A 27,780-nucleotide genomic window follows, 5' to 3' on the forward strand; every position below is an offset into this window, starting at 1 on the left:
GTACCGAATGACCTGATGTTTCGGGACATGCGTATAAGAAAGTGACATGATTTTTTCAAATAGTTAAGAGAGAGTTAGTTACTTTGCTTCATGACCATGTGGTCCTTTGCAGGTGTCTGAATGATTTCACATCCTGTCACATAATATTGACTGCATGACTTGATCCAAAGTGGTCCCTCTATATTGGTTACTCCGAATGACATCAAAGAAATTCATTTTCCAGACATTCTTTCTCATAACGACTTCTACACATAATTTTAATACCATTTTGCACTATGTTGTTATATGATGTTATAAAATCATGCCAGAATAAAAAAAATACATTTATTATACATTTATTATACATATACATTTATTACTTTTTAGGATATTTTAATCTCAAATTAAATGGCTGTATTGGCCTTTGGACGGTTAAACCAAATTACCTTTTGACACTTCAAAATCTTTAAAATACCTTTATATGTAGCAAAATATAATTAAAACCTTTTGGATTCAATAAAAGAGATCAAGTTGACCTTACATACTTTGGATGTCATATTATTGTTTTTTATTATTATTAAGGACTTTGGACAAAAAAATGACCTGTCACATCATTGACCTGTTCAGAAGTAAGAAGAAAATCATGTAGGTAGAGTAAATGATGGCATTGAATTTTTGGGTGAACTATCCCTTATTTATTTATTTACTTTTAAGACTTCAACAGAGTCTAAATGTCTGGGTTTTGTGAGTGTGGGTGGCGTCGTTAATGACATTTTGGTGTTGATGCTGCGGTACATGTGAGTCATTTTGTCATGGTAGCACTAGACTGAGTTAACGGTTGTGGTCAGTATGTTAACCACAAAGGACTCTCTCCTGAGTGTTGAGCTGAACTGTCTCACGTACAACTTCCTGTATCACTGGGATTCAGCCTCAATAGTATGAATACTTCACAACATTCTTTAGATCTATTTTGGAGCATATTTTGCAGATGGCGATACAGAAGACGGTGTTTATGCTTACATCCTTTGAATCTGTTTACCCATCTGCTCCATGAGTCACTGAGCCATCGCGTATTCATGAATGCATGTAATGTATTTGTAAGCAATCGTAATAAGTTTGAGTCTCGCATGTTTAGAGATTAAACTGCAATGGCCGTAACTATTTTTAAATGATTAAGTGGACTTTTGCATTTGATCCCGACAGCCTTGCATATGTCCTTGTGTTTTAAGAGGAAATTTTGCAAAACAAAGCCAGGCCATGTTGTTTTAGCATTCAGGGTGCGTGTTGAAATGATCCTAGCCAGGTTTCTCTGTCCACATCAACCATTGTAAAAACATACCGCAGAATGAAAAACAGGCGGTCAGATTTTTATGAGGGAAATATAGTGGAATGTTTTAAAAAGACAGACATGGGTTTTGAAAATTATGTTGACTGAATTTTGTTTAAAGATCTACAATTTCCCTGCAAGATTGTTTCTGTCTGCAACACATATCTGAGCAGTCACACCCTTCTGGTAGGCGAGAAATTATATACTGTACATTTGGTCTGTGTGGTCAGAGCTGTCACCATAAGTTTCACAGAGGACGGCAATGAATATTATAGGGACATTTCTGTGCTCCGTTTAGTGGTACATACTGTTCTGAGTGCAGTGACTCTTCCAAAACCGCTTTTATGAAGTACACAATGACCTTTTGGAAGCAGTTCCCAAATCTGTTTTAATCTTCTGTGCTTCATTACTGCCCTTTGGCTTTCTGTTACTTCATATCCAGGAAACAAAGCTTTGTGCGCACACGCACAAAGAAAGAAAAGAATCTAAGATTTGCTTAGTAATCATGAACTTCAACTCATTAAATGTGAAATGCATCACTGCATTAATATGTGTTCTGGTATTGGAGGGAGAGGAAGGGGTTGTCTGTTCTCACAGGCTGTGGGTGGAGATGGGATGACAGGTTTTTTTTCCACAGTAGTGTCCAGAAGCGACTGATTGCTCACTATTGTTGACCTCCTGTGCAGCTGTGTGTCCTTCACAGCAGGTCTTGTGAAGCATAGATGATGCAGTGTTCATGAGACTCTATTGACCAGGATAGACCACATGGCAGCTGTAGGAAATTAAAAAAATATTTGTAGACATTACTAGTGATAGTTATGGAAGCATCATAATTCCCAACAACTGTATTATAGCAAAATAACAAAAAAATAAACCACAGTTTCTATTTTTACTTTTATGCTCTATTGTCTTTACTCAGGGCTCCAACATTACAGAAAGCTGAAAAGAGATTAAAGGTGGGGTAAGCCATATTTCAAAAACACTGTTGGAAATTGTTGATATTTGAAATCAACTTAAACAAACACACCCCTCTCTTCATTGCTCCACCTCCAAAACTCACCCTCCAATCGTAACCGCCCTGCTCCGAGTTGGTCTCGAAGCCCAATCGCTGCTGGCAGGCGAGGCTAGTGCACTAACAATGACGATAAACACCGCATTCTCTAGCGGTCATCAGTGTGCAGTGGTTTACCTGCACAACTCTCACTATACTGAATTAAAAATAAAGAGCATATGATAAACATACGACAAGGAAGCACAAAAATGAGCGTACAGTACACAAGAGTAAATACAAACAAGAGTTTGTTGTTAGTCGCCAACAGCACAGCAGCTCCAGCCAATCAATGACACTTAAACCCAGTGTTACTCATGTGTGAAGCAGAATCAAAGCAGCCTCCGCGTCTGTTTTCAGGCCTTCCCGCTTAGCTGGTTTTACCGCTCAGCGCTGGAAAGCTTTTCTAATGTTATCGCGGGTCCTAAAGCGCTTGCCCAGTCATAAACCTTCATTCCAGTGATATTCTTTTGAGCTCTTTTGTATTTTATCTCATCTCTCAGGCCTTCAGACTAACTTTTTTTTACTAGGAGCACTGTAGCCCCTTACTGAAAAATTTAGGAGCACAAGCTGAAAATTTAGGGGCACACCGACATTGGTCCGAACTGATAAATAGTCCGTGAAGCACAAATGAGTAGCGCAATTTCGTTCTGCTTTCATTACGTTTGCCATTTCTATGTTGGACGATGTTGTGGTGGTCGTGCCAGCGCGACCGCTAACAAAATTTTACTTGCACCGGCAGGAAAAATGGTCGCAAAATGCAAGCATTTAGTCGCAGTCTGGAGCCCTGTGTTTCTTTCTTCAGTCTTTCTTCAAATCTCCCTCTTGCTCATTCTTTCTCTTTGACCGTCATACGCCCCTTAATGCTGATTGGCTACACCTTTGTTGTTGGTGTCGGTCCGACTAACTTCCAAACAGCGTTTTTGAAATATGGCTAACCCCACCTTTAATCTTACAACATGTAACATTCATTTTTTAAAGTGTTTTTTATAATTTAATAAATTTTTTCTAAATTTAAATTATTTTTACTTTTTTGGTGTATTTTCCTTACTTGGGTCTCTAACCTGGATTAATATCGTTAACAAAAAAATGTTTGAAACAAAACTAAAACTAAATAAGCTAAAACTAATAAATAAAAACTATATAGACATATTTTTTAAAAAAACTAATAAAATGACAAAAAAACAACAAAATTACTAAAACTTTAACTAAAATCAAAGTGAATTATAAAAATAAAATCTAATTAAAAATATTAACAAAAACTATAATAGTATATCAATGATACTAAAATAATACTGACTCTGACATCACAGACAGCAGGACTGAGATTAATATTTTATTTTTTATTTTATTCTTTTATATTTTAAAATTCCGTAAAATAAAATTCCATTTTTAATAGCATTTTTTATGATTTACTTTTTAACTTTGTTTGCTCTGTTTTCCACAGGGCTCTAACATCACAGACAGCTGTACGGAGATGCTCATACAGGGAGTTCTGCTGAAGATCTCTGCGGGGAACATCCAGGAACGCATCTTCTTCCTCTTTGACAACTTGCTGGTGTACTGTAAGAAGAAGAACAGGTGAGCTTTCACTATCACCTGTCAAACCTTTCAACCTCCAGCTGTGTTGGCTTTTAATGAGATAACAGAGAAGCTCAAAGTAATGGTTCTGTGCTGCGCTCTGTTACAGGCGTTTGAAAAACAGTAAGACGGCCACTGAGGGTCCTCGTTACCTGTTCCGAGGCAGAATCAACACTGAGGTCATGGAGGTGGAGAATGTGGATGATGGAACAGGTGTGTGTTATTCTGTCAAATAACTTTTTCCAATTCCATCACCACCAATATGTTATTGCATCACTAATACATAGTTTGAAAAAAAATATTTCAACTATATAATCCATTCATTATGTACTCACTCTCATGTCATTCCAAATTCAGTGTTTATTATTATTTTAAATTCTGTTTTATTTGTATATTTTCCATTTTAATTTTAGTTAAAGGTTTAGTAATTTAGTTGTTTTTTTTGCATTTTTATTAGTTTTTTTTTTAAAAGTCTGTATAGTTTATTTACATTTTTTTTATTTCAGTTTTAATTTTAGTTTTTTTAGAATAAGTTAAACTAAATGCTGCCTTAAATAAATAAATAAATAAATATATATATATATATATATATATATATATATATATATATACAGTACAGTCCAAAAGTTTGGAACCACTAAGATTTTTAATGTTTTTAAAAGAAGTTTCGTCTGCTCACCAAGGCTACATTTATTTAATTAAAAATACAGTAAAAAACAGTAATATTGTGAAATATTATTACAATTTAAAATAACTGTTTTCTATTTGAATATATTTCACAAAGTAATTTATTCCTGTGTTGGCAAAGCTGAATTTTCAGCATCATTACTCCAGTCTTCAGTGTCACATGATCCTTCAGAAATCATTCTAATATGCTGATCTGCTGCTCAAGAAACATTTAATGTGTACAATTGTACAAAATATTTGTGTACAATATTTTTTTTCAGGATTATTTGATGAATAGAAAGTTCAAAAGAACAGTGTTTATCTGAAATCTAATCTTTTGTAACATTATAAATGTCTTTACTGCCACTTTTGATTGATTTAATGCATCCTTGCTGAATAAAAGTATTCATTTCTTTAATTTCTTTTCAAAAAAATAAAAATAAAAATTCTTACTGACCCCAAACTTTTGAACGGTAGTGTATAATGCTACAGAAGCTTTGTATTTCAGATAAATGCTGTTCTTTTGAACTTTCTATTCATCAAGGAATCCTGAAAAAAAAAGTACACAACTGTTTTCAACATTGAAAATAATCATAAATGTTTATTGAGCAGCAAATCAGCATATTAGAATGATTTCTGAAGGATCATGTGACACTGAAGACTGGAGTAACGATGCTGGAAATTCAGCTTTGCATCACAGGAATAAATTACTTTGTCAAATATATTTAAATAGTACACAGTTATTTTAAATTGTAATAATATTTCACAATATTACTGTTTTTTGCTGTATTTTTAATTAAATAAATGTAGCCTTGGTGAGCAGACGAAACTTCTTTTAAAAACATTAAAAATCTTAGTGGTTCCAATATATATATATATATATATATATATATATATATATATATTTTTTTTATTTATATTTATATATTTATATTTATTTTTATATTTATATATCAGTTAACATTTAATTTATTTATGTTTTTTTTTTCATTTTACTATAATAATGACTTTATTTCTTCCGTAAAACACAAAAGAAGGATTTTAGCAGAATGTCCTGGCTGCCCTTTTCCGTAAAGTGAATTGGGAAAGTGAATATCAAGCTCCAAATGTGACAAAATACCACCATGAAAGTAGCTCAAATAAGTCATGTGACATACATATAGGCTTTAATGGAAATCCATCCATTTCTTTTAAAATCTTTGCACCCTCATGGGTAAACTAATAAACTATATAACTTTAATTTCTGCAGATATGCTGTTTCAAAGTGTGTGGGGTAAGCGTTTAACTACTTTAACAGCTAAAGGTTAGAAAAATGGCATTTTCTGGGCAGGATGACAAGCACTTGGAACCCGGTGACTAGATGAACTCTTGAGTGGAGTGTGTCTTGGCGAAGGAGAAGCCCTGATTATCAGTTATATTTGTAGAAGCAATCATTTGCTCCCTGGCGGACCTAATATCTGGCTGCTCTGGAGATGGATGGGTTTCAGTCCACGGAATCTAAACAAAGCCAACACCGCCGCATTTGCTTGTGGGTGTTTTCCCATTCTCCCCAATGGCTCTGTGTAAAATCCAGACATAGACTATTATTCGCCTGTAATGAAAGCTGTTATGCTGAGGGAGACTTCCTGTGCATGGCTGTAAAAGTGCAGTCGAAGTCATGGATGGAGTTTCTCTCTTTGATTTGGGTTTCAATTGTTTAAATTAAAGAAAGAACACTCAGGTTAAAGCTTGTAGCATTATAGTATGAATTAAAAAACTGCAAGGGCTAATGAAGCGGTTTTAAATGGATGGTACTTCAAATGAAAGTTGAGAGCCATTTGGAAATTGATTCAATTGAATCAAAGGAAGATGCTGCCTGTGGGGGCATTAAACCACCAGTGGTTGTACAGATGGATGCCTGTAATATGTCCAGTTCCTGTGCTGAACTGAGAGGTGTAATCATTACAACACAAAGCCATTCACGAGTGAAAGAAACACATATTGACTTATTATGGTACGAAAGAACGGCCTATTTCTAATGCATGAGAAAAGAAACTGATGAATAAATCTCACCTTATTTGTTTTTTTTTTTGCTGAGGTGTTTATTCGCATATGGTTTTCAGAGTTATACTCTGTCAGACCTTGCTTGTAGGGCAATCATGATTATTGCATAATCATCATCCAAATAAGGTTGAAGCAAATATAGAAAAAAATGATTCATGAATATAACAACCCAACTTGCTTGCTAAGCAAAGCATAGTTACATTTTGAACAATGTAGAACTTATCCCAAAACAATGCATGAAAATGATCAAGAAACCACCACACACAGTATTGTTTGAAAGTTTTAAAAAAAGGATTTTGTTCCTCTGAGACATTAATGCAATCAGTGCTTCAAGATGGGTTTTAATTCCTGCCTGTTCTTCAGGACTGTTCAAATAGCATGTCGATTCTTCACGGCCTTGTAATTAGAGCAATTGATTCGTCGTCTGCCTGTGATCCATTTCATTCATGGGCTGTTTTGTTTGTTGCCTGTTTCATGTGGGAATGTTTCATTTGTTCTGAACTTTACTGCTCTCATGGGCTGTTCGCACTGCTTTGTTTATGGCCAAGAACATCTATTTTGTCATCTGGGCTGCTTTGATAGATAGCCTGGCACACAAATGTGGAGGGAAGGCAAGAATGCGAAACGGAGAACATCGCTGGTTGTGCCACATGTAGACAAATGGGCCGCAAAGACAAAAGGAAAATATGTTTTGGAAAATCCAAGGAAGTGGCCTGAGAGAGCTATAAAAGGCGTCTCTGACAGGCAGACATTGATTACTTGTCGGTGTTTTTCCTCAGCGGATTACCATAGCAGCGGGAACATCGTGAACAACGGCTGGAAGATCCACAACACAGCGAAGAACAAGTGGTTCGTCTGCATGGCAAAAACGCCAGAGGAGAAGCAGGAATGGCTGGAGGCCATTTTAAAAGAGAGAGAAAGACGAAAAAGTGAGTAGTGATGGGATTATATCTGCGGAGTCACAAAAACGGTACATTAGTGTACTATGAGTCAACAAATAAGTCTTAATTTAAGATTTAATGGTCACATTTTGCTGTAAAGTATTTCAATGTAATGTATTTTTGTGTTTATTATATTATTTTTATTATTAAATTTTTATATATACAAATTACATTTTAAAACCGAAATATATTGACACATTGATTCTCGAAATTAATGTATCATCAACATAGAGAAACTATAATATTTGTGTAATGGCACCTTTTTTTTTTTTTTTTGAAGCAAGTATTAAGGTAAGTATGGCCAATACCTGAATTAAATGTTTGTTTGTTTGTTTTTTAATTTCAAAGGATAAAATGAGTAATTATATTCAACATTAAAAGCCTCAGTTTAATTTAATTTAATAGTTTTATCATTTATAATTATATATTTGGGCTGTGACTCTATTCAAATTTTTAATCAAATTAATTAAATGATGTGCCGATTAATTAATTGCAATTTAATCGCACATCAAATTCAGCTGAGAAACCCCCAAAAGTTCATTTAAATCATTATTGTGTTAAATGAGAAAAAGTTTTAAATAGACATTACAAAAAGTAGCTTTAGGAATAAATATTTTATTTGAAACAACATAGAATTTATTACACATAAACTTTTAGGCTACAAAGGCCATGATTTTTTTTTTTTCAGAAGCTGCATCTGAATCGGTATTTAGATATATTTACAGACCAAAACAGTTTGGTAACCAACATTCTTCAAAATATCCTATTTTATGTTCTACAGAAGAAAGAAAGTCATACAGGTTTGAAACTATATGAGGGTGAGTAAATGTAAACAAACTAAATTTTTATTTTTTGCCAAACTATCCCCAAAATATTATTATTATTATTATTATTATTTTAACAAATTATACACTAAGGAAGAAACTAAAAGTGCCAGTAGTTGGTGGTAAATATCTAAATGAGTAAGTAATTGAGTCATTCATTAATTCGATTCGTTCAAATGGCTGATTCATTCAGGAAAGTAAATGGCTCTCTTTATGAATTGGTTATTGAATCATTGGTTCACCCGATTTATTTGCTCAAAACGCGGATTCATTCAGAATCGAAACACTGTTGTGTGTTGTTCAGAGATGCACTTCTGCTCTGGCTTTACAGGTAATATTTTCATTATTAAAACTGAGTAAAAAAAGACAATATCGTGCCTAAAATAACAATATTAACTTCTTATCCATTGGACTGTTGTATAAATCAATATCACATTTGCACTCGTGCTATTCGGAACAAAAACAGCATTCGTGTGATATTGTGCTCGTTACTCGTGTGATACTCCATAACTACTAAATCATATGATATAAATATGAGACACAAACTCATACACGGGCATTTTTGCTCTGATATCTTGAATTTTAGGGGCATTCTAACGGCATTCTATAGGCTACATCACGCAGTGAGTTTTTGCCATGCTTCATGTTATATACATACACTGCACTATACATACAACACATAAACAATCTGTGTAATTCTGGGTTCAGAAAGTGAAATCTTTCATCTCTTATTTGCTTTTCCAGCATTGAGACTGGGCATGGAGCAGGACACCTGGGTGATGATATCTGAGAAAGGCGAGAAGCTTTATAACCTCATGAGTAAACAGGGCCACCTCATTAAGGACCGCAAGCGCAAACTCACCACCTTCCCAAAGTGCTTCCTTGGAAGGTAGGTCAGCGAGAGCCATCTTTCTGTGCAGATAATGGCTGTGATAGACTCCAGGAGAGATTACAATAGGGGTCATGGCCTGTAGTATCATAGGAGATCGAGTGACATGCTGAGAAAGAGAGTGTGTAGCTGTAGGAGTGACTGTAGTGATGGGAGCACATAACATTTCATTTTGAGCACCTTTGGTCGCTTATAAATATCAGAGCAGTGCAGTATAAAGGAACTGAAATGGTCCATTTCTGTGCTTTTAAATCTAACCTTTCCTGTGGAGTCCATCAGTCTCTTGTTTTTTTTTTCTTTTCCTTAAAGATTTTGACAATGTGTGAAAGAAATAGCATCCTTTTTTGGTTGTGAATCTTCTTTTAAGAACAGTTTTTATATGGGCTTCTTATTTAGCAATGCACAGTAAATCTGGTCTGTTTTGAATGGTACACAGAGTTCCCTGCTTGCTTTAAACTGTTCAGAGACACCACAGGGCTAACTACTTGCAGACCTGCAGACTCTTTTTGGCATTATCTAGATTGATTTGAAGGAAATTATGAGGAATTAATTAAAAAATAATCACAAGTTAAAGGGAACTGAGAGAATTACAGTTTTACAGTGTGTTGTTGACAGCTGAAATACTAATCACATTAGTCATATTATTTAATAAACAGACACAGTCACAAATTCTGTATGGCCCAGACTATAAGCCATAATGTACATGTTGTATGAGACTGTGGTGGAGAAGTGAAGCTCTTATTTTATCTGCCTCAAAAATCTGATGACCCGATTAACCTAGTTGCTTTTCATACCAGTGATGTACAATGGAGATATTTTGAGGCGGCATTGCTATAGTCACAAACACTTAAGGTACACTACCTTTCAAGTGTTTGGGCTCTGTATTATTTATTTATTTATTTTTTAAATCACTTTTAAACAATTTAATGAGTACTTGCTGAGATTTAATGAGAATCTTACTTACCCCAAACTTTTGAACAGGTGTATAATAGCAACCTAATTCAGTTAACCCTGTGTTAATGTCTTTTTAAACCTTGGGTTAAAGGTGCCCTAGATTATGTTTTTAAAAGATGTAATATAAATCTAAGGTGTCCCCTGAATGTGTCTGTGAAGTTTCAGATCAAAATACCCCATAGATTTTTTTTAATTAATTTTTTTAACTGCCTATTTTGGGGCATCATTATAAACGCGCCGATTTTATGCTGCGGCCCCTTTAAATCCCGTGGTCCACGCCCACAGAGCTTGCGCTTGCCTTGAACAGTGCCTTAACAAAGTTTACACAGCTAATATAACCCTCAAAATGGATCTTTACAAAGTGTTCGTCATGCATGCGGCATGCGTGCATCGGATTATGTGAATATTGTATACTGTTATATTGTTTACTTCTGATTTTGAATGAGTTTGATAGTGCTCTGTGGCTAACGGCTAATGCTACTCTGTTGGAGAGATTTATAAAGAATGAAGTTGTGTTTATGCATTATACAGACTGCAAGTGTTTAAAAATGAAAATAGCGACGGCTCTCTTGTCTCCGTGAATACAGTAATAACCGATGGTAACTTTAACCACATTTAACAGTACATTAGCAACATGCTAACGAAACATTTAGAAAGACAGTTTACAAATATCACTAAAAATATCATGTTATCATGGATCATGTCAGTTATTATTGCTCCATCTGCCATTTTTCACTATTGTTCTTGCTTGCTTACCTAGTCTGATGATTTGGTTGTGCACAGATCCAGACGTTAATACTGGCTGCCCTTGTCTAATGCCTTTTATAATGTTGGAAACGTGGGCTGGCATATGCAAATATTGGGGGCGTACACCCCGACTGTTACGCAACAGTCGGTGTTATGTTGAGATTCGCCTGTTCTTCGGAGGTCGTTTAAACAAATGAGATTTATATAAAAAGGAGGAAACAATGGAGTTTGAGACTCACTGTATGTCATTTCCATGTACTGAACTCTTGTTATTTAACAATGCCAAGATGTATTCAATTTTTCATTCGAGGGCACCTGTAAAGCCACTTTTATAGCAACTGGCCTTTTTTTTTTGCAGTGTTTCATGCTTGTAGTTTTGGTCACACTTTTTATTTTAAGTTGTCCTTGTTTACAGTATGTACATTCAAAAGTGCATTTAGCGATTTTTTTATTTATTTTAAGAAACACTATTGAACGTGAATCACACCGAGCAGCACAACACACCTGCAGCCTATTAGCAGTTCGGGGCGTATCCACACATGATGGGGAGGAGAGAGAGTGAGCAAGAGGGAGACTGTAGAAAGGGAAATGGCTGAGAGACATTACAAAAAAGAGAAAAAGTCAGAGGAATATCACTAGAAAAAGAAGGGTTATGATCAGGTGAGAGCTTTAAAGGTGCCATCTAACGTTTTTTTACAAGATGTAATATAAGTCTAAGGTGTCCCCTGAATGTGTCTGTGAAGTTTCAGCTCAAAATACCCCATTGATTTTTTTTTATTAATTTTTTTTAACTGCCTATTTTGGGGCATCATTAAATATGAGCCGATTTATGCTGTGCGGCCCCTTTAAATTTCGTGCTCTCCGCCTACGGAGCTCGCGCTTGCCTTAAACAGTGCCTAAACAAAGTTTACACAGCTAATATAACCCTCAAATGGATCTTTACAAAGTGTCCGTCATGCATGCGGCATGCATGCGTCGGATTATGTGAGTATTGTATACTGTTATATTGTTTACATTTTATTCTGAATGAATTTGAAGCTGTGCTCCGTGGCTAACGGCTAATGCTACACTGTTGGAGAGATTTGTAAAGAATGAAGTTGTGTTTATGCATTATACAGACTGCAAGTGTTTAAAAACGAAAATAGCGACGGCTCTTGTCTCCGTGAATACAGTAAGAAATTATGGTAACTTTAACCACATTTAACAGTACATTAGCAACATGCTAACGAAACATTTAGAAAGACAATTTACAAACATCACTAAAAATATGATGATATCATGGATCATGTCAGTTATTATTGCTCCATCTTCCATTTTTTGCTATTGTCCTTGCTTGCTTACCTAGTCTGATGATTCTGCTGTGCACAGATCCAGACGTTAATACTGGCTGCCCTTGTGTAATGCCTCGATCATGGGCTGGCATATGCAAATATTGGGGGCGTACACCCCGACTGTTACGTAACAGTCGGTGTTATGTTGAGATTTGCCTGTTCTTCGGAGGTCTTTTAAACAAATGAGATTTATATAAGAAGGAGGAAACAATGGTGTTTGAGACTCACTGTATGTCATTTCCATGTACTGAGCTCTTGTTATTTAACTATGCCAAGATAAATTCAATTTTTCATTCGAGGGCACCTTTAAGACCTGTGTTAATGTTAGAAAACAGGGCTTGACATTAACACCCGCCAACCCACCAAATGTAGGTGGATTTTAGCAGTGGCATGCAATGCATTCACTCTTACTAGCCACTTTGGCGGGTTGAATAACAACTAGTAACTTCGGAAAACCACTAGCCACAGTGGCTGATGAGCAAAAAAGTTAATGTCAAGTCCTGTTAGAAAAGCTTTCCAGTGCTAGAGAGATCTAAGCAGGAAGGCCTGAAAATGGACGCCCGAGGTTGCATTGTTTCTGCTACATACGTGAGTAACATTGATTTTCCTATGTTTCACAGAACCCAGATGCTGTTGTTTTAATGTTAGCTATAGTATCAGGACAGTTTTAAGTGTCATTGCAGCATTATTATGCTTCGCTTCAGCTTCGATAAAGAGACATCTATTCTTGCATTAGTTTGTTGTGCATTTAGGGGGCAGAGCAATGAAGTGAGGGGTGTGTTTGTTTTTGGTTGAGTTTCAAATAACTGTGTTTCACTTACTGCACCTTTATGTACTGAGTAATATTAATTACGTACATGTACTTATAGGGTTAGGATTTGGGTTTAGGATTAGTTGCATGTACTTATGCATAATTTATAGTTATTACTATAGTAACTGCATTAGGGCCTAACACACGGTTGGACACTGTGTAATAAAGTGTTACCATAGTTTTTGAGGCAATTGGCCCCCTTTTAATGCCTGGGTTATGAAACCTTTCACCACTTTGCATTGTTAACCTAAAATTGCAGTGCAGTGTGAAACGATGCAGTGCTAGAATGTTACAACAAGTTATTTAACATCAACCAACCAATCATAAACTGCCTCAGTGCTGGCCTTATTAAACATTCATGCCTTGTGTTTAATTTCAGCATTTTAAGGTAACTGAGACTTAAACCAGAGCAGATTTATCTGGCAACATTTCCACATATAGACAAGCAGGTATTAACACAAATCAAAATTTTTAAACTAAATATGCAAATAAGAATGTAAACCCAGAGTTCTCGTATAAAACCTTGAAACCTGTCTACCCAGGATTAAGGACTAAACCATGGAAACATGAAACAAGGTAACCCAGGACTATGTTAACCTAAGGTTTACAATACTGGCTTAACATTTTCAAATGTTTCTCAACAACTTAGAGGATAACCACAAGGTAGTTTTCTCCACAAGTTTTCGTCGTTTCAGTAAGTTTGATCTGATAGAAATGTTGACGCCTACCTTTGAAGTTGTTAGTGTGAACATCTGCAGTCTGCATTATGCTTCATCACCCAGACCAGAAAATATAAAGCCGATTGTTCCAAGATGTGTTGGATTTTTCCTGCTCTGATCTCTTTTGTTTTAAGTGTAGTTGGGAAATCCTCAGAATGAACTCAGATTAACTCAGCTCGCCTAGCAATCCTGTCTCTGCAGCTGGCGTTCATAATTGAAACCCTCTAAGATGTCAATACGACAACCTCACCGTATGCTAAAATAAGACTTTCAAAACCCTATGACACTCAACCACAAGCAAGACTTTCACTCTTTATAATGCCATTCTTGGTTGGGATTTGTCTTTCAAAAGAAAAAAACCTCCTCAAAGAACAACTTCTCATACTTGTGGCCAGATTATATTGTAAATGGATTTAGAGACACAACTTGTTTCCCCTAGCGTTTCCAGACAATACACAGACAGAAAGGTCTGGAGTGGGAATGGATTCATTAAGGATAGAGATCACAGACAGCAGATAATGTTCATGAGTGGGTGGTTTGTGCGTCTCAGAAAGCCAAATGGACTAAAGAAACATATGACAGCAGAACCTGTGAAAAAATATATCTCTGTTTGGGTGAGCATGCTGAAACACTGTGGTGATATGGCCACCAGTTTGTGTTACTAATTTAATGCGTGATTTGCAGCCAGTAGTATTTTTGAGCAATCTCTTCTCCTTTTTCTTCATGTCTCTCTGTCTCCACTATTTTAATATCATTTCAATCTGTTCTGCTTTCATATAGTTCTCCCCTTGTAATAAGTCCCTCTCTCTTTGTTATATGTGCTAAATTTGATTGTTAGCTCTAAAAGGGGACCTTTTATGCAAGATTTACTTTTATAAGGTGCTTGAATGGTGTGTGAGAACAACCAGCCTATAATGGTAAAAATCCACTCACTATTTTTTTTTAAAATTCCCATAAATCAAAAGCATTCTCTTAAAACGAGCTGACTCAGATTCCCCCCTACGATGACGTCATTGAAGGGAGAAGCCCCGCCCACAGCCGGTGACGATCTTCCCTGTTAGCATAGACGCAGCCCTGAGTCAGAAGCAAGAGTCCGCCAATTCTGTATCCTTGTTGTAGCAGCTGGAGTTGTACAATGTCTGCACCAAAAATTGAACTATGAGGACATCATGGTTAAATTTAATTTTCAAAGGAAATGTCCCAAAGAAAATCAGTAAAGTCTTATATGTTTGGCGCCAATCATTTTGCTATTCAGAAAAAAACTTGTTGCATTCTTGTTATTTCTACTTGAGTCTCTCCATCATTGTCCGACTCCAGTTCAAACATATTTGGCTGAACACTGCTACTGACAGTTTCTAACATTTTCAGTGCGTGAGATTGTCCTGTTTTGTTGTTGCTGGTATGCCAGAGCATGAGCTCTTAAAAGGGCGCCAGGAGCACCAGTTCATTTGCATTTAAAGGGACACAAAAAAAAAACATTCTACAAGTTGTCACTTGAGACTACTTGAGTCTCTCCATCATTGAACATACAGGTGCAGGTCATATAATTAGAATATCACCAAAAAGTAGATTTATTTCACTAATTCCATTCAAAAAGTGAAACTTGTATATTATATTCATTCATTACACACAGACTGATATATTTCAAATGTTTATTTCTTTTAATTTTGATGATTATAACTGACAACTAAGGAAAATCCCAAATTCAGTATCTCAGAAAATTAGAATATTGTGAAAAGGTTCAAAAATCAAAAAAGGTTCTAATCAGCTAATTAACTCAAAACACCTGCAAAAGCCTTTAAATGGTCTCTCAGTCTAGTTCTGTAGGCTACACAATCATGGGGAAGACTGCTGACTTGACAGTGTCAGGGTTCTGTCACTTCGGTCTAGTTTATTTCTTGGTTTTGTGACAGAGCTCTGACACTCCCGTTCTTGTCGTGTTTTTGTGTGAGCGTACAGTCTCGAGTGTTCTCGGGGCTGTGCGCTCTCTTGTCTGCGTGCCTTGTTTCATGTTGGGAGCGTGGCGTTCGGATCCCGGCACTCGTGTCTAGTTCGGTTTCGGTTCGTGTCGGGATTCGGACACTCGCGCTCCCAGTCCTGTCTTTATTGTGAGCGCACGGTTTGTGTGTATTTTCACTTGCCGTGCGCTCTTGTCTCATGCTTTGTGTAGCACACGGTTATTTCCACCTGCCGCGTGCTTTCATGTTGTGTTTTTGTCTGTGTTGTGTTAGCACGCAGTCTGTGTTTCACGGGCTGCGTGCTCTCATGTTGTCTTGTTTTGTGTGAACACGTGGCTTATGAGTTTTCATAGTCACGTGTTCGTGTCTCGTCTTGTGTAAGCACATGGCTTGTGATTTGTCTTCATTGGCCATGTGCTTGTGTCTTTGTTTTGTTTGGTGTGAGCACATGGCTTGTCATGTGTTTCTTTGTGCCATGTGCTCTCATGTCTATTGTCTTGACCCCACCCACCTTGTTACCTCATTATTGGTTGATTTGCCCCACCTGTCCTCCCTCGTTACCTGCCTTGTTTGCTCTCCTATTTATTCTCCTTGTGTTTGCAGTCCTGTGCTGGTTCGTTGTCGTATTTCTCCTTGTGTGTCGTCAAGTCTAGTCAAGTCAGTCAAGTTTAAGTTATAGTCTGTTTTCCCCCCTCGGGGTTGTTTTTGTTGTGTTTTTGTTTTTATTTTTATTATTAATAAAGCCCTTCCTTTCCTGCAATTGAGTCCTCGCTCCTTCCACCACCCACCCCAACCTGACAGACAGTTGTCCAAAAGACGACCATTGACACCTTGCACAAGGAGGGCAAGACACAAAAGGTCATTGCAAAAGAGGCTGGCTGTTCACAGAGCTCTGTGTTCAAGCACATTAATAGAGAGGCGAAGGGAAGGAAAAGATGTGGTAGAAAAAAAGTGTACAAGCAATAGGGATAACCGCACCCTGGAGAGGATTATGGAACAAAACCCATTCAAAAATGTGGGGGAGATTCGCAAAGACTGAACTGCAGCTGAAGTCAGTGCTTCAAGAACCACTACGCACAGACGTATGCAAGACATGGGTTTCAGCTGTCGCATTCCTTGAGTCAAGCCACTCTTGAACAACAGACAGCGTCAGAAGTGTCTCGCCTGGGCTAAAGACAAAAAGGACTGGACTGCTGCTGAGTGGTCCAAAGTTATGTTCTCTGATGAAAGTAAATTTTGCATTTCCTTTGGAAATCAGGGTCCCAGAGTCTGGAGGAAGAGAGGAGAGGCACACAGGGGTCCAGTGTAAAGTTTCCACAGTCAGTGATGGTTTGGGGTGCCATGTCATCTGCTGGTGTTGGTCCACTGTGTTTTCTGAGGTCCAAGGTCAACGCAGCCCTATGCCAGGAAGTTTTAGAGCACTTCATGCTTCCTGCTGCTGACCAACTTTATGGTGATTCAGATTTCATTTTCCAACAGGACTTTGCATCTGCACACAGTGCCAAAGCTACCAGTACCTGGTTTAAGGACCATGGTATCCCTGTTCTTAATTGGCCAGCAAACTCACCTGACCTTAACCCCATAGAAAATCTATGGGGTATTGTGAAGAGGAAGATGCGATATGCCAGACCCAACAATGCAGAAGAGCTGAAGGCCACTATCAGAGCAACCTGGGCTCTCATAACACCTGAGCAGTACCACAGACTGATCGACTCCATGCCACGCCACATTGCTGCAGTAATTCAGGCAAAAGGAGCCCCAACTAAGTATTGAGTGCTGTACATGCTCATACTTTTCATGTTCATACTTTTCAGTTGGCCAAGATTTCTAAAAATCCTTTCTTTATATTGGTCTTAAGTAATATTCTAATTTTCTGAGATACTGAATTTGGGATTTTCCTTAGTTGTCAGTTATAATCATCAAAATTAAAAGAAATAAACATTTGAAATATATCAGTCTGTGTGTAATAAATGAATACAATATACAAGTTTCACGTTTTGAATGGAATTAGTGAAATAAATCAACTTTTTGTTGATATTCTAATTATGTGACCAGCACCTGTATAAGGCTGAACATGGCTACTTACAGTTTCTGACATTTTCAGTGCATAAAATTGTCCTGTTTTGTTGTTGCTGGTATGCCAGAGCATGAGCTCTTGAAGCTCCACCCTCTTCTTGAAAGGGGGCTGGGAGCACCAGTTCATTTTCTTTTAAAGGGACACACAAAAACAGCGCTCACCCCTCAAAAAGTGGCAATTTTAACATAAAAATATAAAAGCTATAAAAATTATCTGTGGGCTATGTTGAGCTAAAACTTCACATACACACTCTGAGGACATCAGAGACTTATTTTACATCTTGTAAAAAGGGACATAATAGGTATCCTTTAAATAACAATCACAGTTATTAAAACACTTGCTTTAATGATAGTGAAGCATTATTTATCATGGCCATATTGGTTATCAGTTGATATTGGTGATTGATTGATTGATTGATTGATTACAGTATTAGTAAATATTGGATATTTATCAGGTGATGTTTATTATTTAAATATGGACTTTCGTTTACACATTTATTGTTTGTTTTTTGATAAAATGGTATAAACCAGCAATTTATCAGTTATCAGCAATGCTTTAACAATATTTATCAACATTTTCAGTAACAGTGCATCTCTAGTATATTCAGTCCCATGACCTTTATAGTTACAGCACCATGTTTTGCCACTTGAGCTATAGGAACATCTGTGTTTCTTGATTAAAAATCTTTGTGATCCGGAGCTGGAGGAATTAATCTCAGTAATGTAGTCAGGAGGACTGTGGTGTGATGTACAGTTCAATTGTGCAGAAATGCAGGTAACAACTTGAAATCAATTACCAAAGTGACACCAGGCTGACAAACCCTGCATTATTCCCTGTGTTTTCAATCTTTATCTTTTAATCATTGAATTTCATTCTGTCATAGATACTGCGCTGATGTTATGCTCTACGTCTGTCTCTTTGTCTCCATCTGCCTATTTTCTTTAGTCAATTTGTTCACTGTCATTTTTGCTTTCTATTTCTCCATATCCATCATTCATTCAGTCACCTAAAACCTCAGAGGTCTGCTGGAGTTTGAGATGGTTCTAATGCTATATCACCATGGGTTCCATAAACTCTGGGAAGAGCCACAGGATTACACTGGTGGAGCTTGGCATGTTTGTTTTGGTTTTGCGGAGGGGTGGATGGGAAGGAGAGCTGGGGAGGGAGTGGTGGGAGAAGAATCAGATATCCTCCACTGAGACAGTGGCTTTACCCAGCAAAATTACTAAATTATACAGGGCAGTCAATTTAACTTTCTTTAGGAGAAAAAGACCAGAGTAAGGTTGAAAAAGATCAGGGGAGAAATAGAAAAGGAGTTTGTCTAAAAGTTTTTTAAAGACTTGAAGTTTGAGGGATATTTAATCCTTATGTAGTTTGAATAGATAGACAGACAGGCAGGCAGACAGGAAAGTGACTGGACTTAAACTCCTTAAACTCCACCACACTACAGAAGAAGACTATTAATTATTAATTGTTAAATCTCTGTGTTGTGATCACTCAGTTTTAATGAATTTTGTTGACAGTCATTTATATAATTTATGGGTCTCTCTTTGTTTGTCCTCACATTATTTTATTGTCCTCTTTCTGTCTTTTCTTAGTGAGTTTGTGTCGTGGCTGATGGAGATCGGAGAGACCAATAACCCTGAGGAGGGGGTTCATTTGGGTCAAGCCCTCCTGGAAAATGGCATCATCCACCATGGTTAGTTCCATTTCCACTCTGTATGCCATCATGTTATATCTTTGACTACATATTCTGACTTTCAACATTGTACTGTACATGGTACTTTCAACATGCAGTACTTTCAAGTACTGGATGAAAATGTTTACAGTAACTATGCTATAACTACAGTAACTAACTAAAAAAAAAAAAAAAAAAAAAAAACCTGGTATTCACGAGGGACTGCCATTTTTATTTTTAAAATTAAAACAATCAAAATAAAAGATTTACTAAGAAATTTAATTTTGTTTATCTGCATATCATGTGTAACCATGCAAATATTGTTAAAGGTGCCATCAAACTTTTTTTTACAAGATGTAATATAAGTCTTCAGCTCAAAATACCCCATAGATTTTTTTTAATTAATTTTTTTAACTGTCTATTTTGGGGCATCATTAACTATGCACCGATTCATGCTGCGGCCCCTTTAAATGCTCACGCTCCCTGCCCACGGAGCTCGCGCTTGCCTTGAACAGCATAAACAAAGTTCACACAGCTAATATAACCCTCAAAATGGATCTTTAAAGTGTTCGTCATGCAGCATGTCTAATCGCATAAGTATAGTGTTTATTTGGATGTTTACATTTGATTCTGAATGAGTTTGAGGGTATGCTCTGTGGCTAACGGCTAATGCTACACTGTTGGAGAGATTTATAAAGAATGAAGTTGTGTTTATGCATTATACAGACTGCAAGTGTTTAAAAATTAAAATAGCGACGGCTCTCTTGTCTCCGTGAATACAGTAAGAAACGATGGTAACTTTAACCACATTTAACAGTACATTAGCAACATGCTAACAAAACATTTGGAAAGACAATTTACAAATATCACTAAAAATATCATGATATCATGGATCATGTCAGTTATTATTGCTCCATCTGCCATTTTTCGCTATTGTCCTTGCTTGCTTACCTAGTCTGTTGATTCAGCTGTGCACAGATCCAGACGTTAATACTGGCTGCCCTTGTGTAATGCCTTTGAACATGAGCTGGCATATGCAAATACTGGGGGCTTACACCCCGACTGTTACGTAACAGTCGGTGTTATGTTGAGATTCGCCTGTTCTTTGGAGGTCTTTTAAACAAATGAGATTTATATAAGAAGGAGAAAACAATGGAGTTTGAGACTCACTGTATGTCATTTCCATGTACTGAACTCTTGTTATTTAACTATGCCGAGGAAAATTACATTTTTAATTTTAGGGCACCTTTAAATGATTAAAATATAAACTTAAAATCTAAGAGTGTACTTAATATTTAGATATTAAGTACATATTTTAGGTCAAAGGGGTTCGGCTGAAGAAAAAGTTTGGGAATCCCTGCTTTATACAAACAGTTGACTCTCAGAAATAGAGAAAAAAAATCTGTCATCGTTTACACAAAAAATTCATTTGAAAAAATCTCTGTGTTTTTTTTGTTCATGAAATGGAAGTCAGTAGTGTTCAAAGTAGTCTTGGACCTCATTAACTTACACTGAATGGACAAAACAGTTAAAACATTCATCAGAATATCTTCTTTTGTGTTGTGCAGAGAAAAAAAAAGTCATACAGGTTTGAAATGACATGAGGGTGAGTAAAAAGTGACATTTTCCCCTCTTAGTTATAATAACACTGTAAAAATTAGAAGGATAGTTGAGAATCAGATAACAATAGATCACACATATGCAACTTTTATAATTATGTAAAAATGTAGTACACCATATTGAACTAAAGGCAGTTGGAGATTTTTTTCAGTCTTAACCAATAGGCATGACTATCATCATGTTTATTTTATAATCTGCTTAGCTCAAATAGTCAGTTGATGAGTTTCATCATCACTATTTGTACTCTATTCATTTGTTAATGCAGATGGCTGATTGGACAAATAGCCCTCTTAATATTTCAAGAGCCCTGACATCATTGTTCTCAGGCCCTAAGGAACTCTGGGAGCGTCCAAGAGCAGATGGCTTTTTATAACTTTTTCTCTGTTTATTTAAATGTTCACAAATATTCATTGCTTTACACCCTGCTGTTTGTTTAATACTGAGGGAAATGGCTGAACTTCTGCCCACTATTTCTTTTATCATTTTTTTGGGTGGTGGGGTTCAGTTCTGCTTAATGCAGGCTCACCGTATGGACTTTTTTTTCCTCTAAAGGAGACTGACTGGCTTTGAGCCAGGACTTCATGCTAAATCACTTTTCACTTCACCGCTTCCTAACAGGGAGAAATAAATTTGAGCATTAGGGCTCTCTGTCCACTCCCTCACATTTACAGCTTTGGTGAGAAAGATATTTAAGCCTTTACTGTTCGCTAAGAAGGATGAATTAATTTGGCAGAAACGGCGGGATTACTTTTCATAAGCATGTTGGTGTTACTTGCATATGTGCTTACATGAAGCTGAAAGCCTCTAAATTCCATTGAACAGATTATGAAGGTCCTTATGAGTTTTTGTAGCCTTTTGTGTCATTGTTGTAAAACTTTTAAATACCAACAAAGATATTCAATCAGCCTCATTGTAAATAGAAAATCGCCATGCATTGTAAAATTGCAATTTCTATCGCCGTGCACATGTAAAATTCATCAAAATAGAGTAAAAGGTATATGTTTTAAACTTTTACATTACAGTGTTGATGTATTTATTTGAAAAATATGTGCTAATGAATGATGTAAAAGGTGTACAGAGTTTTAAACCTAAAGAAATCAATACTTTTACCTTTGGTAAATATATTTAAAATCACGAAATGTGTCCAGTATTATCAGTAGACTTTATTCTTCATAGAGCGGGTCGCCACATATACCAATTGAGATCATATGACCAGTCGAATGCTTCTCTACTGTATCTTCATAGCGCCACTGTTTTTGGACACTTTTGATTGTGGAATAAATTAGAGCTTGAACTAACAACTATTTAAATAGCAAATTGAAATATAAATTGTATATATCATATACATTGTGTGCAAAAAAATGTTTTTTTTTTTTCACAAAACTTTCCTCTTCTCTTATTACTAATTATTTTGTGGGATGGTTTGTAAATGAACTTTATTAGTATTATTGCTATTATAGTTGGTAATATTTGCATTTATTTATTTATATCTTAAAATTTATTTCTGTGAGGATGGCAAAGCTGAATTTTCATTGTCACATGATCTTTCAGAAATCATTCTAAAATGCTGATTGGTGCTCAAGAAACATTTTATTATCTTATTATCAATAAAAAAATGTTCTGCTTAACATTTTGGTATAAACCATGATGCATTTGATGCATAGAAAGTTAAAAAAAAAAACATCTTTAGTAACATTGTAAATGTCTTTGCTGTCACTTTTAACAAATTTAATGCATCTTTTTTGCTGAATAAAAATATTAAAGGGTTAGTTCACCAAAAATGTACCGTGTATCAAACTGCTAAAGTCACGAGAACCATTGAAATTTCAAAACACTTACGATGTAACGAAGCCTCTGAAATCACGTGACTTTGGTGCTCCGAACCACTGATTCGAAACAAAAGATTCGTAAAGCTTCGAAGCTTCATGAAGCAGTGTTTTGAAATCGCCCATCACTAGATATTGTTGAATAGTCGTTATTTTGTTTTTTTGGCACACAAAAAGTATTATCATCACTTCATAACATTAAGGTTGAACCACTGTAGTCACATGATCTGTTTTAAATATAACTTTAGTACCTTTCTAGGCATTTGAAAGTGTTAATTATCTTGCTGTCAATGGAGGCCTCACTGAGCCATCGGATTTTATCAAAAAAATATCTTAATTTTGTTCGGAATGACATGAGGGTGAGTAATTAATGACAGAATTTTAATATTTGGGTGAACTAACCCTTTAATTTCTTTCAAAAAAACGTACAGACCCCAAACTTTTGAGCGATAGTGTAAACGCAAATTCATGTAGAATTTGGAATTATTTGGATGCATTTTGTTGTAGTCTTAATTAAATCTCCACCCTCTTAAACTCATTCCAGTTACAGACAAGCACCAGTTTAAACCGGAGCCGGTGCTCTATAGGTTCCGCTACGATGACGGCACATACCACCCTCGCAGTGACATGCAGGATGTCATCTCCAAGGTAACTCAACCGGCTGTGCTCTGCTAAATGGCTGGTTTCACTCTGTCTCTTTCTGCCCTTTGGAAAAGTTCGACATACAATAACGAATGTCCTTCTTCCCTCAGGGTGTGAGGCTGTTCTGCCGACTGCATAGTTTATTCACACCGGTGATCAGGTAAGGAGCCAGTATCTTAGTTCCACCTCATTACAGCTGTCTCTAGTCACACCAGCTCTGCCAGGTGCGTTCACACCCCTGCCGTTTCTCCTTCCGCTCTAAAGATAGCACCTACAGGAAAAAACAGGAGGCTGATAAGTGATAAGAAATCACTATATTAGAGGTCTTATCCAGAATTAGATTAGTTATTGATTCATTTATGTATGTTTGAGCACATAGCACCATCATTTTGAAGCCATTGTCTTAGTTCATAGAGTTGTGCACAATGTTGTGTCATACTCATACGTGTGTAATCAGTGTCAGAACTGCACTACAAATGACTGGAAGCCGTAAATGTGAAACAGGTGCAATTTGAGGTTTTGGCGGCTGACAGGCCACAGGATATTAAATTCTGCATGCAAACACAAAGCTAATGGACTCTGAGGGCACGTTTTCTTGTTCAGGTGATCGGATGAATCCATTTTCCGCTAAATTCTGCCTTGGTTGTTGAAGGACTGTTGCGTTGTACTGCAAATATGCTATCCCACAAATGCATTCTTAAGAGTTGCAAACCATTTTTTGGAAGGTAAAATGCATAAACAGCTCTCATTTCGGTCTGTCAAAGCAAAGAATGTTTACTTTGTGTGTGCATCTGTGCATTTGCATTTCTAACTGTTGTCTGGCTGGATATATGCCAAATATTGCATGAAAAAGTATGGGAACCCTTTGCAGAATCTGTGAAAAATGTGAATAATTTTAACAAAATAAGAGAGATCATACAAAATGCATGTTATTTTTTATTTAGTACTGTCCTGAGTAAGATATTGTACATAAAATATGTTTACATATAGTCCACAAGACAAAAAATAGCTGAATTTATTAAAATAACCCCGTTCAAAAGTTTGGGAACCCTTGCTTCTTAACACTGTGTGTGGTTACCTGGATGATCCATGACTGTTTTTTTGTTTTGTGATGGCTGTTCATGAGTCCCTTGTTTGTCCTGGGCAGATAAACTGCTCTATGTTCTTCAGAAAAATCCTCCAGGTCCTGTAGATTCTTCAGTTTTCAAGCATTTTTTGCATATTTGAACCCTTTCCAGCAGTGGCTGTGTGATTTTGAGATCCATCTTTTCACACTGAGGATAACTGAGGGACTCAAACACAACTATTAAAAAAGATTCAAACATTCACTGATGCTCCAGAAGAAAACACGATGCATTAATAGATGGGGGCTGAAAACTTGTCTTCGAAAGCAACAGAATATATGTTTCCCAGAAGACGAATTAAGTTAGCCTGACTTCGTCATACTCATATTCTAGGCAGAATGTAAGTCTGATACTGCTCCATTGCACTTGAATTATGGGGCGTGTCTTAACCGAACCAGTGAAAAAAAAAAACTCTGCACTCAATTGGATAGACCTACAAACAATCAGAGCAACGCAGTAAGTGACGTATGTTGAACTTGTACTTAAACTTTTGCCGCATCCCGTTGGAAGGACGGCAAACACATCTTTCCCATCGACAAATGCCTTGATTGCGGTTCTTTGTTCGTCTTTTAAAATTAATGCGCTGTCGATTTCTTTTATTACAGACGTGATAGCGGAATCTAAACATCTTACTTCTCCAGCTGCAGTCATCGTTGGTGAAAACCAATTCAACCCAAGCGCTCTTTGATGACGTGGGTGGTTACGTAACCGCAGATAGCCTGTCCATCATTGATTAAAGCCTGCCCTGGCAATTTGATTGGCTCGGCCTTCTGGGAGCCGAGCATAATTACTCCACAATGGATCGAGTCCAGACCGAATTTCCCGTCCAAAAAATGTTGTGGGCGGGGTTCGGGCAGGCACCCAGGCTAGAATTAAGTACAATTTACCTTGATCTTCAAATTCAAAAAGTTTCCACTCCCCAGCTATTAATTTATTAATTGTACAAGTAATACCACAAATTTTGTTTACAGCCGACAATCATGTGACTGATCACGTGAGCAAGCGCATTCCCAGGTTCGTAGGACAGAACTTGTTCCTCCACCATGAATAAATCACCATTCAAATACATGGGTTTTATCACTGATGTGCCATGCAAATTGATTTTTACAGACGTCCCCATGAGAAACAATTTCCGTCCGAATAGGGCTTAAGAATGCCTATATGCCCACATTTCTGTACTCTGTACAGAGAATCTCTTCCTTGTGGAGCTATAATTGGAGAATCCAGCTCTAGTTTAATTATCTGGTATTTCCTGCTGGTTGGAGGGGTTGTGGGTGGGTTTTACGCCCCCGCTTTACCCATATAAAGACTCTTCTGCACCCCGAAATCCAGGATGAGTAACATTCCTGACATACTGAGAGAAGTAGAACAAAAAGAAAGTAAAATATCTAAGAGTTTTAGACTGAAGAGATTTCGAGGATTTGAAAGGTTTGGTTGACTTTGCATACACTTGTCCTACAGATTGCAGTGCTCTTGTTCCAGGCATATGACTGCCTGTGGTGACGCTGTTTACCCTCATTTGTCATGGTGACAGTTCTGGCTACAGCTACAGAGGAAAGGGCTGGCTCCATGTCTGAAGCGGTTAAATCATGGCAAGGCCTGTCCAGCCTCACACTTCTTGTCTGTGATTAAAACAAATCCTTATATAATCAGACAGAACCCATCACAAACACTTGAGGTGCATGTTGAGAGAGTTACAGTGGGATTCATTTGAGAGAAAAGGCACATTTCCTGTCATCTGGAGGTGTTTGGTTGTGTAAAAACAGAATGGGGACGTTTTTGGAATTCTCAGAACTGCAAACAGCTAAGTTTGGCGTTGAGTATGTGTGAGTTGCAGGGTGTGGGCCCTAGTCTAGCCCTCTGACCTAGCACAGTGAGTGTCCCCCAAGAGACCCCTGGCTTCATGGGAAAATCATTGCTCCATTTCAGTTCCCGTGGTCTGGAAGCAGCCACAGTGCATCAATTTGACCCGCTCCAGGCCCTGGATCTGGACCAAAGTGGGCTGAGAGACACCTGCTGACCTCTACTTGAGCAGAGAAACACATTGTATGTCGAGAATATAGGCGTCTTGAAACACTTTTTTTATAAAATGAAACTATTTTTAACTTGATACACCATCTTAAATATGCAACACCAGTTACAGGGCACTCAAGAAATGGTGTGAGCTGCACACATTGGCCAAGATGCCTGTCTAAATGTTTCTGGCTTTAGCAGTGTCTTTTGAAGAGCCTGAATTTGAATTTACTTTTCCTGGAGGGTTTTAGCATGCAATTTTCAAACTGTCAGCTTGCTGATCCAACCACAGTCAACATTTTCATTCTGTTATACACACAAAATGTTTTGATTTGTTCATGTATTCCTTCACTGATTCATTCAATTACTTTACAAGGGCCTTTTTTGTGTTTTAAGTGAGACACTGAATCATTAACTCTATGATTCATTAAGAACAGTTGATTACAACTGAAAAAAACAAATGATTTGGATTCATTCACTGATTAGTTAACTGGTTTAATGGCTTTAGGTGGCGACAAGTGTCTCTTTTGTGTTTTGAGTGAGACATTGAATCAATTACTCAAATAAGTCATTCACAACTGAAAAAAGTGTGCAGATTAATTTACTTATTTATTCATGGATTCATTCACTGAATTATTCAATGGCTTTCATGAGTTTGTATGCCCATATAATCTTTGCATACATGGTAAACAGTTTTGACTTACTGCCCGCTATGGAGAAGCATGGAGAGGATATTCTACTCGAGCTCCGATTTGACCTAGAACTACTGCATAGGTGGAATACATAAAGGAGAAAAAGGAGAGGAGAAGGGATGCCAAAAGAACTGATGCTGGGTAGAAGAGGCTACTTTTATGTCCTGGTATTAATTAGGGGTGAATTCAGGTTGATTGGGACACTTTTTGCCATTGAGACGACTGGGGAAAAGTGTCTCAATCAACCTGAATTCACTCTAGAAGAGTAGGTGGGTGTACCCGAAATTATG

At 37.0% G+C, this 27,780-nt stretch overlaps 1 protein-coding gene across 1 annotated transcript in view; it reads left to right on the top strand.

Moving 5' to 3' along the window:
- The window catches only part of prex2 (phosphatidylinositol-3,4,5-trisphosphate-dependent Rac exchange factor 2), a 174,386-nt gene that overhangs the window by 50,954 nt on the left and 95,652 nt on the right, over positions 1–27,780 (top strand). Inside the window, exons 7-13 of the mRNA XM_048175299.1 lie at positions 3,802–3,935; positions 4,045–4,148; positions 7,424–7,573; positions 9,154–9,298; positions 19,494–19,594; positions 23,564–23,667; positions 23,772–23,821. Coding sequence (XP_048031256.1) covers positions 3,802–3,935; positions 4,045–4,148; positions 7,424–7,573; positions 9,154–9,298; positions 19,494–19,594; positions 23,564–23,667; positions 23,772–23,821 — 788 coding nt within the window. The remainder of the gene's footprint in view (positions 1–3,801; positions 3,936–4,044; positions 4,149–7,423; positions 7,574–9,153; positions 9,299–19,493; positions 19,595–23,563; positions 23,668–23,771; positions 23,822–27,780) is intronic.

The sequence above is a fragment of the Megalobrama amblycephala genome, linkage group LG22, assembly GCF_018812025.1.
Source record: "Megalobrama amblycephala isolate DHTTF-2021 linkage group LG22, ASM1881202v1, whole genome shotgun sequence".
NCBI classification, from domain to species: Eukaryota; Metazoa; Chordata; class Actinopteri; order Cypriniformes; family Xenocyprididae; genus Megalobrama; species Megalobrama amblycephala.